The following is a 16,857-nucleotide window of genomic DNA, read 5'->3' as shown; positions in this document are numbered from 1 at the left end:
TTAATCTCTGGATATTTTAGAGAAAAACTGGTAAGTAATGACCCAGTAATTTTTATTGGGTCTTCTGGAATGTGTGTGTGTGTGTGTTTCAGCTGTATAATCCTGACGAACTCCTATAGATCAGAAATGTGCTAGGGACATTCAAATAATTTCATATTTCTACATCATTTTTTAAAAGCTACTAATATTTTTTTTGAAAAATCTTGTTACATTATAAAATAAAAAGATCACAGAGGGGCTCAAATACTGTGATAAATAATGAACATGTGAAAAAACACTAACAAGTCTACACATGCATTTATGTTTTTAAGTCCAGTTATTCTAGAGGCAATTGAGTAGTAGAGACACAAAGAGTTGAGATCAGAGAACAAACAGTAAAACTACACACAGGAAGAAGAAACACAGTATGTTAAGTAAAGTAATCCCAAATGGATGTACTATTGTTAGTATGGGTGGAAGTTTCAGGGGGAGGATTTCCACCAAAGCCAACCTTGGGCACGCTTGCTGTATGTCTTGTCCCTTAACCCTAATCTCCCACTGTCGGCACCCCTGTCCCACAGGTGGTCCCCTTAATGTCACCACCCCCTTCAGCAACAACCAATTGTAAATATAATGTAAATAAAAAGGCCATACTTTATCACAACTTAAGAAGGAATAAATAAACTCATTTCTACTACTGCTACTACCATTCGTTTTATGCTGTATTCTTATTTAAAGTTAATTCTATCATGACCTTATATAACATGGTGGATGTTCCTTGTTCTTGCCTCCAGCCCCACCAGGTCTCAATCCATTTCCCCTTCCTAGAAGCACCCTGAATTTCCTTCCCATGAATCTCAGCTATGTGCTGCGGGTGATTCACTTCACACTCAACTACAAGGATGCCCCAAGCAAAGAAATTAAACTCAACTATAGTCAATGATAAGATGTTTCTAGAACTTCTGGAAAACACATGCTCTTTAAACCTGCCCTTGACCCTTGATGAAGGCTCTGAAGATCTACGTGTGGAACTGCAGGGGGTTCTGTATGGAGTCTGGGGGCAAAACCAACACTGGGGAAGGCAGAGCACAGATGAGCCTTTGCTCACATTGCGAGCTGCTCGATCTAGGCGGAGTCAAAGCAAGTCTACCGCTAGTCTTTCGTGCTTAAGTCACTTTAAGTTAGGTTTTGTCAGATCTACCAGTTAAATTCCTGATTAACATAATATAAATAAAACACTTTCTTACCTTAGCAAGTTTATCTGAAGTAACAACTACTCAAATACTTCTCAGTAAAGAAATAGATTATACAGGTGCTCACTTTGTGCCCATTCACCAAGCAGCACATTTACGCTCTGCGCATTTCAGCATATGGATGTATATTCTCCCACAGAATAAAAGCAATGCTGTTGTATATGGTAAGTCATCAACATACAAATCACACCACCTCCCAATAAAAAAAGCGTATCATACAGTCTATCAGATCAGAGTGCCAGGCTCAGCTGAGCACAGATTCTACTCTAAAGCCACGAGCACTCAGGAGGCTGCTCAGCAAATACCCGTTACCTAAATACACCTTGGAGCTTGAGACTGAAACTTCAAAGATACATGACTTTTACTCACAGGGGACTTACAGTCTATAAGGTATGCAAGATAAAGATAAAGTCATCATACATGTAATTCTAAAAGAGAAAATAGGAGGGGCGCCTGGGTGCTCAGTCGTTTAAGCGTCTGATTCTTGATTTCAGCTCAGGTCATCATCTCAGGGTCATGGACCAAGCTCTGTGCCAGGCTCCACGCTGGGCACAGAATCTGCTTAAGATTCTCTCTCCTTCTGCCCCTCCCCTCCTCTAAATAAATAAATGAGTAAAAGAGAGAATAGGAGAAATAAAATTATGGTTAGAAATAGAAATACTATTAGGGGGAAAAAAAACAAGAATTCATGTGAAGGAGCCAAGAAACTTAGGTGAAACTGATCCCATAAAATCCCCAAGTCATTCTTAGCAATGGTGGTAGAGAAGCTCATAAACAGAATCTAAGAAATAAAACACAGTCTGCTGTTATGCTCAAACTAAGGCATTTTATTAGTTGGCTTTACACCTTAAATAATATATTGGTTACCAAAGGGACAGATTCCACCAATTCCAAACTAAGCTTTCAAAAGTTCATTTGTTGGAGGGAGAATATTCTTATGCTCAACACAAAACACCTTTCCTATAGTCTTTTGTTAGCTAACTAAAAAAAAAAAAAGAAAAAAAAATTGCTCAGGTTGAATATTAACTGCCTGAACAACCCAATTTAGTCACTTTCCCTTAAAATGTGTGCAGTAGAGTTGAACACTGTAAACGTTCTGTGGTTTGGCTGGAAGCAGAGGTCATTTCATGATGACTGAATGTCGTCTAATACATATTTCTGATGGTTTCCATAAACCTCAGCGAAGTAAATCCATTCACTAACATTTCAAAGGGAAAGCATTTTTTTAAAGGAAAGTGTAGTATTAGCCTTTCTTTGCCATTTGGCAACTTGAAACTTTAGGAGGAGTGATGATTAATACTTCTTTGCAGATGATTATATCATTTTAAGTTTCTCATTTAAAAAAATAACCAATTGTACATTGCTCCTTTAACTGAACAACTGGATTCTTTAAAAACAGGTTAGCTATTTCATTGCATTTGGAAACACGGTAGAAATTCTGAGCCATCATTCCTTTATCTGTAAAAGAAAAAAGAAAGGTGCTATAATTTAATCAATCACATTTTAAAAACAACAAACGGAAAATGGCAGCGATATAATCATTAGGTCAAGACGAAACTATTCTTTTTTCCTGTAACTCTTCCCCTTCCTCAGTCATGCTATTTCTGAGATTTACTACAATCTCTCCATTATTTTCCACAAGAAACCGTATCTTATTTCTAGAATGCTCTTTTAGAAAGAATGCTTTGGCAGACTGTGATATTGATGACAATGCATTAGGTAACATTTACTGAATGCCAATTACTGTGCCAAATGCTTTGTGAGCGCCTTTCACTTCACAACTGTGGGAGGTGGCTTCTGCCAGCCTGTTTTTACAGGTGAGTGAACTGAGGGAGAAATGTGCTTGCGCTGCTAGGAAGCAGTGGGTAACAAACGTGGGCAGCTGAACGCCAAAGCCTTTTGCAGGATGCAGGTATAACTGAATTTTGATGCAACATAAAGCCCTATGTTCAAGGCAGACATCCCATTTTCATGCAGAAAACAATCAAATGAAGTATTCATTAAAAATATAGTATTCTAAGTATTCTAAGTATTTTAAGATTTATATTTATGATGATTGCGTGGAAGAACATTTAAATTACTGAAGCTTGTTGGTTCACCTCTGGCTATTTTCTCCAAAACTCAACTGCACCTTACATTATACAACAGGTCCCTTTCGGAAACATTAATTGAACTTTCTGAATGGATCATTTCAAACGCACGGAGAACCAGTTATTTCAAGAAAAAAAAGTAATGAGGGCTCTGCTATTCAACGAAATCACCTCCCCCAATTCGCTTGACTCTTAAAGTCTGTGTTCTCATAATCTGCATTGCTTACTTACAGATCTATTTGTCAACAAACTTACTTGAATTTTGAGAAACATTTTTCATGGAGAGGACAGTTCGGAAGTCTCACTATGAAAAGTTCTAAAACCAAACATTTTCTTGACATCATTTAAAAAAATTTTAAACATGAATTTTAAAATCTTGTTCTAATACCATAACTGTGCTCCCCTTAAGCCAAGAACTCTCAGGAATTATTCTTACAAAGCAGGTCACGCACAGACACCTGGACCCGTGAGCAACCACTCCCTTCCCGATACCTCGGTGACCACGCCCGCGGCGATCGTGGCACCGCCATAGCGCAGCATGAACCGGCCCAGCTCTTTGAAGTCTTTGTACAGCTCCAGGGCGACCGGCCGTTGAGTCTGCAGCTCCACCAGGGCGCTCTGGCCTCTAGTCAGCAGTCTAGCGGTTAAGAGGTGGGGGGGGGGGGGACAGGGACAGCCCATACAGGTGAGTGAACATGGTAACAAACTGAAAAGCAAGTATTTCACGTTCGATCAAATCAACTTGCAAGAACTTAAAAAGAAAAAAAGGGGCGCCTGGGTGGCACAGCGGTTAAGCCTCTGCCTTCAGCTCAGGGCGTGATCCCGGCGATCTGGGATCGAGCCCCACATCAGGCTCTTCTGCTATGAGCCTGCTTCTTCCTCTCCCACTCCCCCTGCTTGTGTTCCCTCTCTCGCTGGCTGTCTCTATCTCTGTCAAATAAATAAAATCTTTAAAAAAAAAAAAGTTTCCTAAAATGAAAATATATGCCTTTGTATTTTTCTGGGTTCGTTGAAAGAAATGATAGGAATGATTCTAGATAGAAGAAATATTAGGTGGTTCATTTTATTTATATATATATATATATATATATATATTTTTTTTTTTTTTTAAACCACTCTTCCAAATACAACTCTTGAAGGACCTTATGACCTAAAATGCTCAAAGACCCTCCACCAAAGCCTTCCCTTTCATTCATTCCTCATGCAATTGACAGGTTCAATTAATAAAGAAAACTAAAGAATTTTCATTTTAAAAAGAGGGATGCAATGTAAAATTCTAACTGGTGGTTTATAAGTTAGGAAGTTACCTATGAAGAGGACAATCTCCTAGTGCCAACAGACTACTTTAAATTTCTCTCCTTCCCTCCCTCCTCTCTCTCTCACACAGGAATAGTGATTCTTTAACAGGGGTTCGAATAAAATCATGTAAGATTTTTTTCCCACAATGTTTGTAGGAAATGAAGGTGGGGTGGGGGGGGAGACAGGGGACATGAGCCTGACTGTAAGCAGTTTCATACAAATACCTAAACAAAAATCCTTGTGCATGAGCTCATCTAAACTTACAGAAAGAGTAAAACCCAAAAGGGGGCACTTTGAAAAGGTTCTCTAATTTAATTTTGATGTGCTCTAGAAGGATAGAAAATAGCAATTATAGACTCTCCTTCTGAAAGATTAGTTCGGTGACAGGCAGATTAGAATAAGCCAAACAAGTTTTTAAAAAAGTATTCCAAAATTTCCAAATACTGGTTTTGGACAATTTCAGTCCAAAGTCCCATTCCTAAGAAAGGAGAGCATCTAATATATTCATTATCTGCACTTAATTTTGTTTCTAGAAAGCTCAATCCATTCCACATAAAGCAACTGAGTCTATAATATACCTGAAGTGGAAATGAAGGAGAAAGACCAAAAGGTGTTGGTGCAAAGTAAGAGAAAAGCTGCAAATAAGGTGCCAGGGAACATTAATATGAGAATATATTAAAACCCAGCATCATTGAGTAAGGACTTTGTAGCAGAAGCAGGGAGGGGAAAATTCAGGATTAGGTATGATGAGTCAATTCTAGATTGAGAATTCTCCAAATCACTTGTGTGGGTCAACTTGGCTCCTGCCAAAAATAATATCCTGTATGTGAACCAACAGCCGAGGTTAAAATCCTGACTCTGCCCCTTGCTAGCTCTGTGAACTTGAACATGTTATGTAACCTCTCTAACACCTCAGTTTCCTTATCTGAAAAATGGGGGAAACAGTACATGCTTCATAGGGTTGCTGAGAACATAAACCATGTGAAAGCAGTCATGATAGAGCCTAGGAAATTGTGGTCCTCAAGAAATGCTGGCCATTAGTTATAGTTCTCAGAACATGATGGCAGACACTCATGCCAGAAGCTAAAGACTCAAGTTAAAAATGAAGAACTATCAGTTACTACACTGAAAAATGCACAGAACCGCTGGGTCACTATGCTGCACACCTGAAACAAATAGAACATTGTATGTCAACCATAGTTCAGTAAGTTCTTAAAACTTATCTTTAAAAATAAAATAAAAAGAACTATTAAAGAACTATTTTTCAGAGAGAGATTAAGTAGCCCTTTCTTTCTAACTAATGGAGAAACAGGCATGGGTTCAGAGCCCTGTGAAGACTCTCTCTTCTACTTGCAGCCAAACTATTAACCCATTAACCACCTCTGTCCTCTTTACAGGTGCAAATGAGGAGGAATACCCAAAGACTAAAAAAGGGGGATTTTGGGTGGGATTCCCCATAGGGTTGCAGTGAGGAAAACCCCAAAGCTGAAGCAGCCAAGCCAAACTGTGGTTAGCCTTTATTGAATTAGGGTTAAGAAACTTATTAAGTTTCTCAGGAAGCACTTCCTTTGAAAAATCCCAATCTTGTCCCAAAGGGAACTGTCCAGATGTAGGCCTGGATGTTAATGGTAATCAGAGGGAAACAACATGGTGAGTGATCCCCTCCGCTTAAAGCTCCAAGTGGATTCTGAGCAGAAAGGGAACAATTTCTAGAAGCTACACAGTATGTATTCATTTTCTTCTTGGAGTGTTCTTAGCATAGAGAATGATTCTCATTGAGGGGGTGACAAGAGAGTTAAGAGGAACACTCAGCTGGAATTTGGAACTAGTGGCTAGACATAATTCAAATTCATTCTTTAAAATGTAGAAGTGATTTTTTAAGTGCCCCTTTATTTTTACATCATCAGTATCTAGGGCTTGACATATACATATAAATTTATACTTATATTTTTTATATACAATTCACACCCCACTGCCATCATCCACAACAGAACTTATACCTAGCATTCATACCTAGACAGGAGCTTAAATATGTGTTTTGTGTTTCTTTTAATCTAGTCTTTGAAAAAAAAAAAAAGATTTCTGGAGCAAGTAAAAATAGACTTTACTTATCACAAAGAGAAATACTACAAAAATGAATTAATCAGTCAAAAATTTGCTGAATTGTTTGTGTTCACTATTTGTGCATTAAAACACTCACTTTGGCTTCTTCTTTGTGACTTCACCGGTGCTCTTGTTTAAGACGCTAATCAGTCGTTTAATAACGGCAGGTTCACTGACAGTCTGGTAGTGTAACAGCACCTAAAACAAAAAACTGTCACATCAAACAACGCTTTACTGTACATCTGTGGCCTTTTACTCTGACGGTCACATCTCATCATATTATTATGGCCAGCACTTCTGCCTGGACCTTCCAGCGTCTCCAGCGGCTTCCTCTAAGTCCCACCACTCTGATCAGGGTGTTCCCTAACTTACTAAGGCAAAAAGGTCACAGGAGCCAGTTCAAGTTTCTCTTCACCACCTTACTGTGTGAACCTACAGGACTGTGAAGAGAACTGAACAGGACCAGAGACAGTGTCCGGGAAAAGAGATGCTCAACAGAGGCGAACTGCTCCGTCATACCAATGAGGGAAGGGGGATCATGTCCTAGTCAGCAGTCCTTACTGTATTCATTGTTGGATAATGAGAATAAAAGATTATGTGGGAGTGTAGACAGGCTTTGAAGTCAGGCCTGACTCGATACTTTCTAGGTGTATGATTTAGGGCAAGTCCTTTAAAAGCCCTTTACCCCCAACACCTCCAGCCTCAGGTTCGTTACCACTGAGGAAATTCAGATGAAGTTATTTTGAAGTGGTGCCTAGCACATGGTAAATATTCGGTTAACTGATGACCTTGGATATTTGCTATTACTGTTCATGCTTTATATGTAAGGAAGTTTAAAATCAAAAAAGGCTAAGTAACTTTATGTGGCCATGGTGATATGTTTCAGAGGTGAATTTGATGCTGAGGTCAACTGGAGTCAGAGTCAGACTGGCTATCCTCATTCAAATAATAAATGCTTAGTGTGCCACATGTCTATGTTAGGGGATAGTGGGAAGACCAAATACTAAGGAAGTGGCAAAACCAAAGTTTAACTGGTTTGAAATACCATTTTATGCTGTTTGCTTGAAGAAGCACTGACACTTCTACTATGAAACTTCCTGGATGAAACAACTTGCACATTCAGAAAATAGAAATACAAGGGGGACTTGTGAACGCATAATCCTGAACTCTGTAACTTTCTAAAACCTGAGTCTTTCAATCAGCACTTGGTTAATTCTGTCGACTTCTCTCTCCAGAACAATGCTGTCCTCAGTCCAGGACCATCCTCTGTCACCCAAGTTAAAATGCAGGCTTCTTCCTGGTCTCTCTGCCACCACTCTTGCCCCCTGTCACCCATTCTTCATATGTCTAGTAGACTGATTTTCCAAAAGACAAATTTAATGGCACATCCTTGCTTTTTAAAACCACAGAAACTTTAATTCCACAACAAGGCACCAAGGCTCTTGGTCAACCTGACCGTCACTTACTTCTCCAGCCTCAGCTCTCTCCACCTTCTCTCGCGTTCTCTGCTCCAGACACATAGAGCTTCCACTCCCTACATGAACCAAGTCCTTTCCAATCTTTAGGTTGTTACATATTATCATGCTTCTGGCCAGAACACATCAGCTTCATCTGGCTAAATTTACTCATCCTACTCTACCTCTCTTAGAGTAAAGCATCACTTCTTGCAAGGAGCCTGAACCCCTAGTCCGAGCTAGATCCTTCCTCTCTGTTCCATAATCCCATGACATAACATCTCACCTGTATTGTAACTGCTGTCTTAAGTGTCTGTCATCTCAGGTAAATATAAACTCTGTGAGACTAAGAACTATGTACACCAGTGCCAGATATTTAATCACTACTCCGTAAACATTTGTGAAATAAATAAAAGAATGAAGGAATAAGAACACCTAAAACACATGGAGGAAATCAGTCATGTGGTGTCCCTTTGTTTTTTTTAAGGCACAACTGAACCTCCATTACTCTGCAAAGGCAAATGAGTTTTGGGGTGTTTTTGTTTTGTGTTGTTTTTGTGTTGTTTTTATAAATGGCATTTGACCATTATAAACTGGAAACATTCCAGAAAAATTTAACAACCAACTCTTAGGGGAAAAAACCTTCCATAATGCATGATAAAGTCATATTTGTGCCCAATGGATTCAGGGGTCAAATAGCACCAATGTATAACATCAGTGTAGGTCTACATATCTAATAAATAGTCCTTTTGCAACAAACAGGTAAACAAGCAGAAGCCCCTTACCTGGCTTGGGTGTGACTATGACATTGGTACTGGTCTCCATCCATGGCTTGCCAAATTTGAAAGAATGGAGGCACATGAACCTAGTTAAGCTTCTTCTAACCTATTTGTGAGCTATGTGTGGGTTCCATGCAATGAAGCGGATGAAGAATGGGTTGTGGCGGTACAGTGTAAGTTTTATTTGTTTTTTATCACCACACCATCTCACAAGTAGTAGCTCAAAAACAAAAAACAAAACAAAAACCAAAACCCTTGTGGAACACAGGTGAAAAAAAACCACATACAAGTAAGTGGATGGAAAGTAATTATATATTATCTTAACATTATATAAACAAAGTCATCTAGAATTCAAAGCAGTCTGCAGCCTAATGTAAAAGGAAAAGAAAGGACTGGGTGTCAAAGTAGAAAGTACTGAGTCTGAGTCCTGCCTTAATCACTTCTTATCCAGACAGTCACCACCCCCTGAGTCTCAGATTCCTTCTCCGTAAGTGCAGACAACACTAACACAAGTGCATAATCTTATCTGCAACTGCAAAATCCAAAAGATTGAAAACCTAAGTTTTTCCTAATTCTGCTATAAACCATTTAAGTAGTAAAACAGCACCTGAAGTAAGGCAATTTATGGTTCTTATTTTTTTCACTTAGCATTAATATTAATTAGCTGTGGTACAGAATGATTACTATGCTTGATTACAGGGTGTTGCCCCATTCTCTCTTAGGGGTTTTACATAACCTACATGCATCACATCACCTTTCTATTATCTGAATATTTCTGTATTCTGAAACACACTAGCTTGAAGAGTTTCATATAAGGGTTGGGACTCTACTTCATGTGCAGCTGTGAAAATAAAATTATAAACTATAATGAGCTATATAATCTGTTAGGTGGCAAAATAAGCCAAATTCTTATTTTCCTTACACCTCCAGGTAACCTATATTATAAAATTATCAATGCATATATGGTCAATTAGTTTGCAACAAGGATGCCAAGCCCACTCAATAGAGAAAGGACAGTCTTTATAACAAATGGTGCGGAGAAAACTGGATATCCACATGCAAAAGAATGAAGATGAAGCCTTGCTTTACCCACATACAAAAAATTAATTCAAAATGGATCAAAGACCCGAACAAAAGAACTAAAACTATGAAACTCATAGAAGAAAACAGAGGGGGAAGTTTCCTTGATGTTGAATCTGGCAACGATTTCTTATATGTGACACCAAAAGTAAAGGCAATGAAAGAAAAAGATAAAGGGGACCTCAGCAAAATTAAAAACTTTTGTACATCAAACAGCACTATTAAAAGATCAAGAAGACAACCAATGAAGAATGAAGAAAATATCTGCAAATCACGTATCCGACAAGGGATTAATACCCGAAATACATAAAGAAGTGAAAAGATGCCCCCCAGCACTAGACATTAGGGGAAGTGCAAATCAAAAGCACAATGAGATACCACTTCACACCCATCAGAGTTTGCCTCTTATAAACCAACAAACAACAAAAATCACCCCCCCCCAACACACACACACAGTAACAAGTGTCGATGAGGAAGTGGAGAAATGAGAACGCTGTGCACTGCTGGCAGGAACATAAACTGGTACAGCTACTGTGCGAAACAGTTTAGTGTTGCCACAAAAAGTTAAACACAGAATGACCGCGTGATCCAACAATTCCACTTGTAGGTATACACCCAAAAGAATTGAAAGCAGGGGCTCAAGCAGATACTTGTATGACAATGTTCGACTGGCCAAAGACGGAAACAATCCAATGTCCATCCACAGATGAACGGATACACCACAGGTGGCGTATACACACAAAGGAATAGCATCCAACCTTAAAGAGAAATGAAATTCTGACACCGGCTACAACACTGATGAACTCTGACAACATCACGCTATGCTGAGTGAAGTAAGTCAGACACAAAAGGACAAAATTGTGTGATTCCACTTACAGGAGGCACCTGGAATACGCAAACTCATAGAGAAAACAGAATAGCTGTTATGGGGAAAAGGGGAAGGGATAATAGGGAGTTATTATTTAATGGGTACAGAGCCTCAGTAGGGGATGAGGATAAAAGTTCTGGAGACGGGTGGTGTTGATGGCTGCACTCAATGCCACTGAACTGGACACTTAAAAATCATGAAACTAGAAAATTTTATGTTACGAAATATTTTGCCACAATAAAAAAGTGTGAATTTAGTTAAAGTCTAACCCATTCTTCTATTTTTTCTTCTTAAATCGAGTTTACCATATAAACCAAGAGAAACAAATATACTTCTGAGTGTTAAGAAACTAGTCCCTAAATAGTAAATTTTACTTGCTTGGGAAGCCTTTTCTTGGTTTAAAGACAAAACAAACAAACAAAAACTGGTTCCTTCCCACAAGAAGTAGATTAAATGACAAAACACAACTGTTTCTTTCTGAAACAAATTTCATCCGGGTACTCGTGAATTAACGTACGCGGGTGGAATCCCATAAAGCAGCACTGACAAACTTTCAATTCATCCGTATTTTTAAGAAACTACAGTAGACAGGAAGACAGTATTACTATTGAAACTAACTGCTGACCTCTTGACCTCTCTGCCTCTCCAATGGCAAAAGATTATTGCTGCATGAGTAAAAACACACAGTAACCAACCTCTCCAGCTTCTCCCCATTGGACGTACTGCTTTCTAAGAACGAGGGCCAGTCACTCATAGCAAATTAGCTGTAGTTTCTTGCCTATCAAACATGCATTCTAAATATTTAAAAATTAAATATTTTCAACTATAACCATTTGTTGGGGAGAGAAACTTTTACTCCTTTTTTAGGATATGGGAGAAAAGGAATATGGATTATAAAAACTAAAATATTTCAACAGTATCTTACAATTTTTATCTGATCAAATTTACACAGAAATAATTACAAAGGATTATAATCAAAGCACATGGTTATCTCAAATAAAGATGTATAAGTATAACATGAATTTAAATGCGTTAAATAAATTTATTCCCAACCTCTAGACATTATTACTAAATTAAGTTTAAAGGTCAATTACTATTATTGTCTTATTTTTACTGCAGTAATGCATCAAATGGTAAAAATCGATCTGTTTGGATTTTCAAAGGAAGTCATTTAATTCCACAGAGAATCATTTCTTTTGTCATGTAAATCTGTACTATATAGGCTGATGAAGAAAAGAAAAGCCTAATGTGAAAAACATCATCTGTTAAGTGGCAAAAACAAAGTATCAAACTATAAACAGAGTATGGCTCCCAAACATCTGAAAAAAAAATTACACATAAGAGAAGGAACTCATGCAATTCACAAGTAGTAGGTCTTCTGGCTAAGTAACATTATAGTATAAAATCCCCCTCCTTCCCATAATGTGTATGTTCAGATGATGCTGGGAAATGATAACCTACCAAACTAACCTCACAGTTTGCAGAGTCTGAACATGTTGCTTCAGCCCAATTAAAGTTAATTCTATGACAAGCATCCCTAGAATATACTCATAAATACTGAACATGAACACATAAAAAAAAAATCACTAAAATGTAAAGTGTAGAGATAGTTATGTGTTATGTAATTACAGAATATTCTTATCTTTTATTTGTGTGTTTTCCCAAGTTTTATATAATAATGTATTATTTTTATGATAGGAAAACACTATAAATAAGCATATCAAAGCAAGAACAGAAAGACACAATCTGAGATTAGTCAGATAACCTCTAGAACACAGTAAAAAATATATACCATTTTCCCTAGATGAATTTGACTATTATCAGTTTGTATCCTACTGATTATTTCTTCATAATACCTCTTTGAAAAAATCCCCAGGCTCAAGAACCAAAATAAAAAAATAAAAAATGACTTTCAAAGTCTAATGTCATGTTTTTCTGGATTAGAGTATTAAGATGTTAGTTGAAAATAATTATAGCATTCTCACTTGTAAACTAAGTTACTACTTTTTAGGATGCAGTTACTTTGAGGTTTACTTTGAAGTGACAATAACAAACATTTCGAAACTTACAGGAAATCCTTTAGTGATTGGAATTTCAATATTAAAGATGAGGATTCGAGCTCTGAAACGAGTGCAAGCTTTAATGGGTTCTTTGGGGCCACAAAATACGCAGCCAACACTGTAATAAAACAAAACAAGAGCGAGAGAGAGACTGTAACTGGAGGAAAGATAAATATACATCCAATAGCAATACCTCTAAAACCATTTACAAAGTAAAACAATCAAGTAAATTGGGGACTTTTCCTAAATACTCCCTTTTGGGTTAAAGCATAGCTTTATACCATTATTAACCTTACACCATTTTTACACATTATAGCTTTCATTCAAAGGACATGTCAAGTACATGTGCTGACATATTTAATTTCAGTTTTAAGTATGTTGTGCTCATCATTCTTATGCTTCTACAAGTGACTACTTTTGGCCAAATAAAATTCAAAATTAATACTCATTCTTTCAGTTTCGTGAGCGAATAGCAAAATCTATGTTTTGAGGTCCTATATCCAAAACAATGGTCGCTTAAACTGATTTTCTCACTCACTTGATCTTGATGATATCCATCCCCACCAACGTAAGACTAACATGATCACCTGCTGCAGCCCAGTCGACGGGTTCATCGTGCAGAGTGATTCCTGGAAATGAGTAAGAACCAAAGCATACAGTGAAACACCTCAATATCAAACCATAACAACCAAGACAGCTTGGCTGACTTATGCCTCCTCAGTCACTACTCATCATTTTCAATATGAATGGATTGAGAATGAGAAGTGTAACTGTGAGCGTTGAGGAAAACACACTTCCTCTAGACTTGACTCTTCTAGAACACCACCCTAAACATAAAGTGACTCCTATTTGTCCAAAAAAAGGCCGATTTTGACTTAATTAATCAAAACTTTAAAACTCACTTATTACAACCGGTATATTCATTAAACACACCCCATTCAAATAGTTCACTTACATTAACAGCTGCATGCAGAATAATGCAGTTCAAATACTTGATAACATAAAGTATGGAACTAAGGAAGGTGTCCACTAGTATTTTATTCTCTTGAACTTTGCCTTTAATTAGACAACTACCTAAACAGTCACCTTAACTCTCTGAGTAACGCTTACAGCATCAGTGCTCAGTCAGATGGTGCTCTTCACATGCTCCTTCACTACCCCTGGCTCAAAAGAAATGCTTCCCAGAGAGAGAGAGATGAACAGTGATAACTGATTACATGAAGAGTGTAGGAAATTTAATTTAAAAACGGTCCCAGATGTTGCTATATACCTTCATTACCTAGGGAGAATCCTGGAGAACAATTACAAAGGGCATTACTCAGCTACCTTATTCAAAAGCTTTTCAAAGGTATCTCATATTTTCTGATTCGAAGGGGCAATGAATGGGGTAAGTTCCTTTCCACTAGAATTTGAACCTTTTGATGAAGACAGTATACAGGCCAACCCCTGTGAAAGAGTTCTGGATTGACATGTTTTTAGTAAATTATAACTCATTCATATGTTTCTCAAAATACTCTAATTTCCCATGCAGCATACTCTTAAGAACTCTTAAGCAAGTTTCTTTTAGACTTTTTACGAGTTCAAGGAGAACTTTAAGAACTCTGAGACAACCTATGGTTTTATTTACAATTTTATGTATGTACACAACCGCATTAAACCGAGAGGGGCTGTAACTGTCACCAAGGCACCAGAGAGGCTCTTGACTCCAAAAAATGTTAACAATTACGGTATTAAGAAATGTTTGTTAAATTTTCAACTAATTAAATTTAGTTTTAAAATGTAAACTTAAAGTGACCATATCTCATTTTTGTTCTGAAATGTGGAACTGAAGACAGGGCTAGCTACTTACATACAACAGAGATTGCTTTTAGCTTAAGATTCTGAAGAGCTTTCATACTAGAAGTTCAATTAACAACAGAAAATTTTTTAGAGGCAATCTATCATCTGATTTTTTTCCCTCCAAACATGTTACACTGTCCTATGTATGATATTGGTCTTCTTAAGGACCTTCTTCATTGGACAGACATCACACAAAGAAGTTCTTTTGTAACAATCCATGAACCTGATATGTTAACAAAATGAAAACTCAATTTAGAATTTCCATTTGTTGGTAGCAGATTTAGTCACTTCTCTCTTTTAGGATACTACTGGTTAGCGACCGAATTGTTGAGATAGAAGGGTACACTGAATAATGAAGAAATCAAGCAAACGCAAGAGTTAGACATTGAGGACTAAGAACCTCCCAGGCGGGTTACAAGAGTGGCCGTTAAGGAGTGGGGTATGATCTTCAGGTGCTTCTCATACAGCTTGCCCTTACGATTAAAGATAAATGGTTAGAGTTTTTCTGGTGGGGAAGGGACAGGAAGGACAGAGGAAAAGAATGTGGTACTTCCACAGGTAAATTATGATTCTGAAGGTCACAAAAGAGCCAATCTGTAAGGTCCATGATAATTTTAGGATCATGGTTTTAATTCAGGTCTACTGATTATTTTAAAAATTCCTATTCTCAAAAAAGCTCGTTAACATACAAATAAATTAGTATTTCAAAAGCGCTGGAGCTCTTGATCACTTTAAAAAACAAAAGCAGAGGGGCGCCTGGGTGGCACAGCGGTTAAGCGTCTGCCTTCGGCTCAGGGCGTGATCCCGGCGTTATGGGATCGAGCCCCACATCAGGCTCCTCTGCTATGAGCCTGCTTCTTCCTCTCCCGCTCCCCCTGCTTGTGTTCCCTCTCTCGCTGGCTGTCTCTCTCTCTCTAAATAAAATCTTTAAAAAAAAAATAAAAAATAAAAAAAAATAAAAAATAAAAAAATAAAAAACAAAAGCAGAGATCTGAACTTGCAAAGGTTAGGTCAATGGAAAATGATTCTTTTATAAAAAGCATGCATTACTGGGGCGCCTGGGTGCCTCAGTCAGCTGAGCACCCGACTCTTGGTTTCGGCTCAGGTCATCATCTCACGGTTGTGAGATCAAGCCTTGCGTGGGGCTCCGCACTCAGTGAGGAGTCCGCTTGAGATTCTCTCTCCCTCTGCCCCTCCCTCTGCTCATGCTCTTGCACTCTCTCCCTCTCTCTCTAAAATAAATAAATCTTTAATAAAAAAAAAGTATGCATTACTTTTTATGGAAACAGAAACAGAATTTCCATGACCACTAGGCTGGCAGAAATAAAAAAGTAAAATGGAAGTAACTTTGGCTTTCATTCCCTTATTCATCATTAAGTTTAAACTCTTGTTACCTAAACAGATATTCATTAATTTCTTATAATCTTTAAGAAATCAGCTTTTAAAGTAAGCAAATTAATTCAAACAAAATGTACATCCAAATTTATAAACCAGTCAGGTGCAACTCTGGATATAAACTATAAATAAGAGTAACAGAGAAGGGGCACCTCGGTGGCTCAGTCGGTTAAGCACCCGACTCTTGGTTTCAGCTCAGGTCATGATCTCAATGTCGTGAGATCGAGACCTGCACTGGGCTCCATGCTCAGTGGGAGTCAGCTTGGAATTCTCTTTCCCTCTCCCTCTGCCCCCTCACTCATTCTCTCTCTCTCTCTCTCAAAATAAATAAATAAATCTTTAAAAAAAGAGTTACAGAGGAAAAGTATTGAAATCTAAAAATTTTTAACATTTTCAGTATACTTTTAGCTTAAATTGTTACAAATTATTTACTCTGTAGTATAAAACAGATCATCAGTTTTATTTTGAAGTTGGAGGCTTACCTGGAAGCTAGACTAAGATACTTTTAAGCAGAATTCGGAAAGAATAACACATACACTAGTTAAGGACAAAGGATTCGAAGATAGAAATAGTTATCGGTCATTATGAAAGGCCATATATTACAGGTGGGAAAGCAGTTATTGCAGCACGTTAGCTCAATTTCTCTTTTCAACATTTG

The 16,857-nt window shown here is 37.7% G+C and overlaps 1 protein-coding gene across 6 annotated transcripts in view; it reads right to left on the bottom strand.

The window, feature by feature from the left end:
- Nucleotides 1-2,038: 2,038 nt before the first annotated feature.
- HBS1L (HBS1 like translational GTPase) overlaps nt 2,039-16,857 on the bottom strand; it is an 82,178-nt gene continuing 67,359 nt past the window's right edge. For 5 of the 6 annotated variants that reach the window (XM_026504849.4, XM_057311029.1, XM_057311027.1 and 2 more), the window contains 5 exons: nt 13,504-13,594; nt 12,975-13,083; nt 6,822-6,922; nt 3,815-3,959; nt 2,039-2,690 (listed from right to left, as the gene is read on the bottom strand). In XM_026504849.4, coding sequence (XP_026360634.1) covers nt 2,679-2,690; nt 3,815-3,959; nt 6,822-6,922; nt 12,975-13,083; nt 13,504-13,594 — 458 coding nt within the window. In that variant the 3' untranslated portion in view covers nt 2,039-2,678. Of the gene's footprint in view, nt 3,960-6,821; nt 6,923-12,974; nt 13,084-13,503; nt 13,595-16,857 lie in introns of all 6 variants that reach the window. The other variant, XM_057311025.1, reaches the window with a different exon arrangement.

The sequence above is a fragment of the Ursus arctos genome, unplaced genomic scaffold, assembly GCF_023065955.2.
Source record: "Ursus arctos isolate Adak ecotype North America unplaced genomic scaffold, UrsArc2.0 scaffold_13, whole genome shotgun sequence".
Classification (NCBI taxonomy): domain Eukaryota; kingdom Metazoa; phylum Chordata; class Mammalia; order Carnivora; family Ursidae; genus Ursus; species Ursus arctos.
Note: the sequence above shows the minus strand (reverse complement) of the source record. Positions and strands in the feature narration are given on the sequence as shown.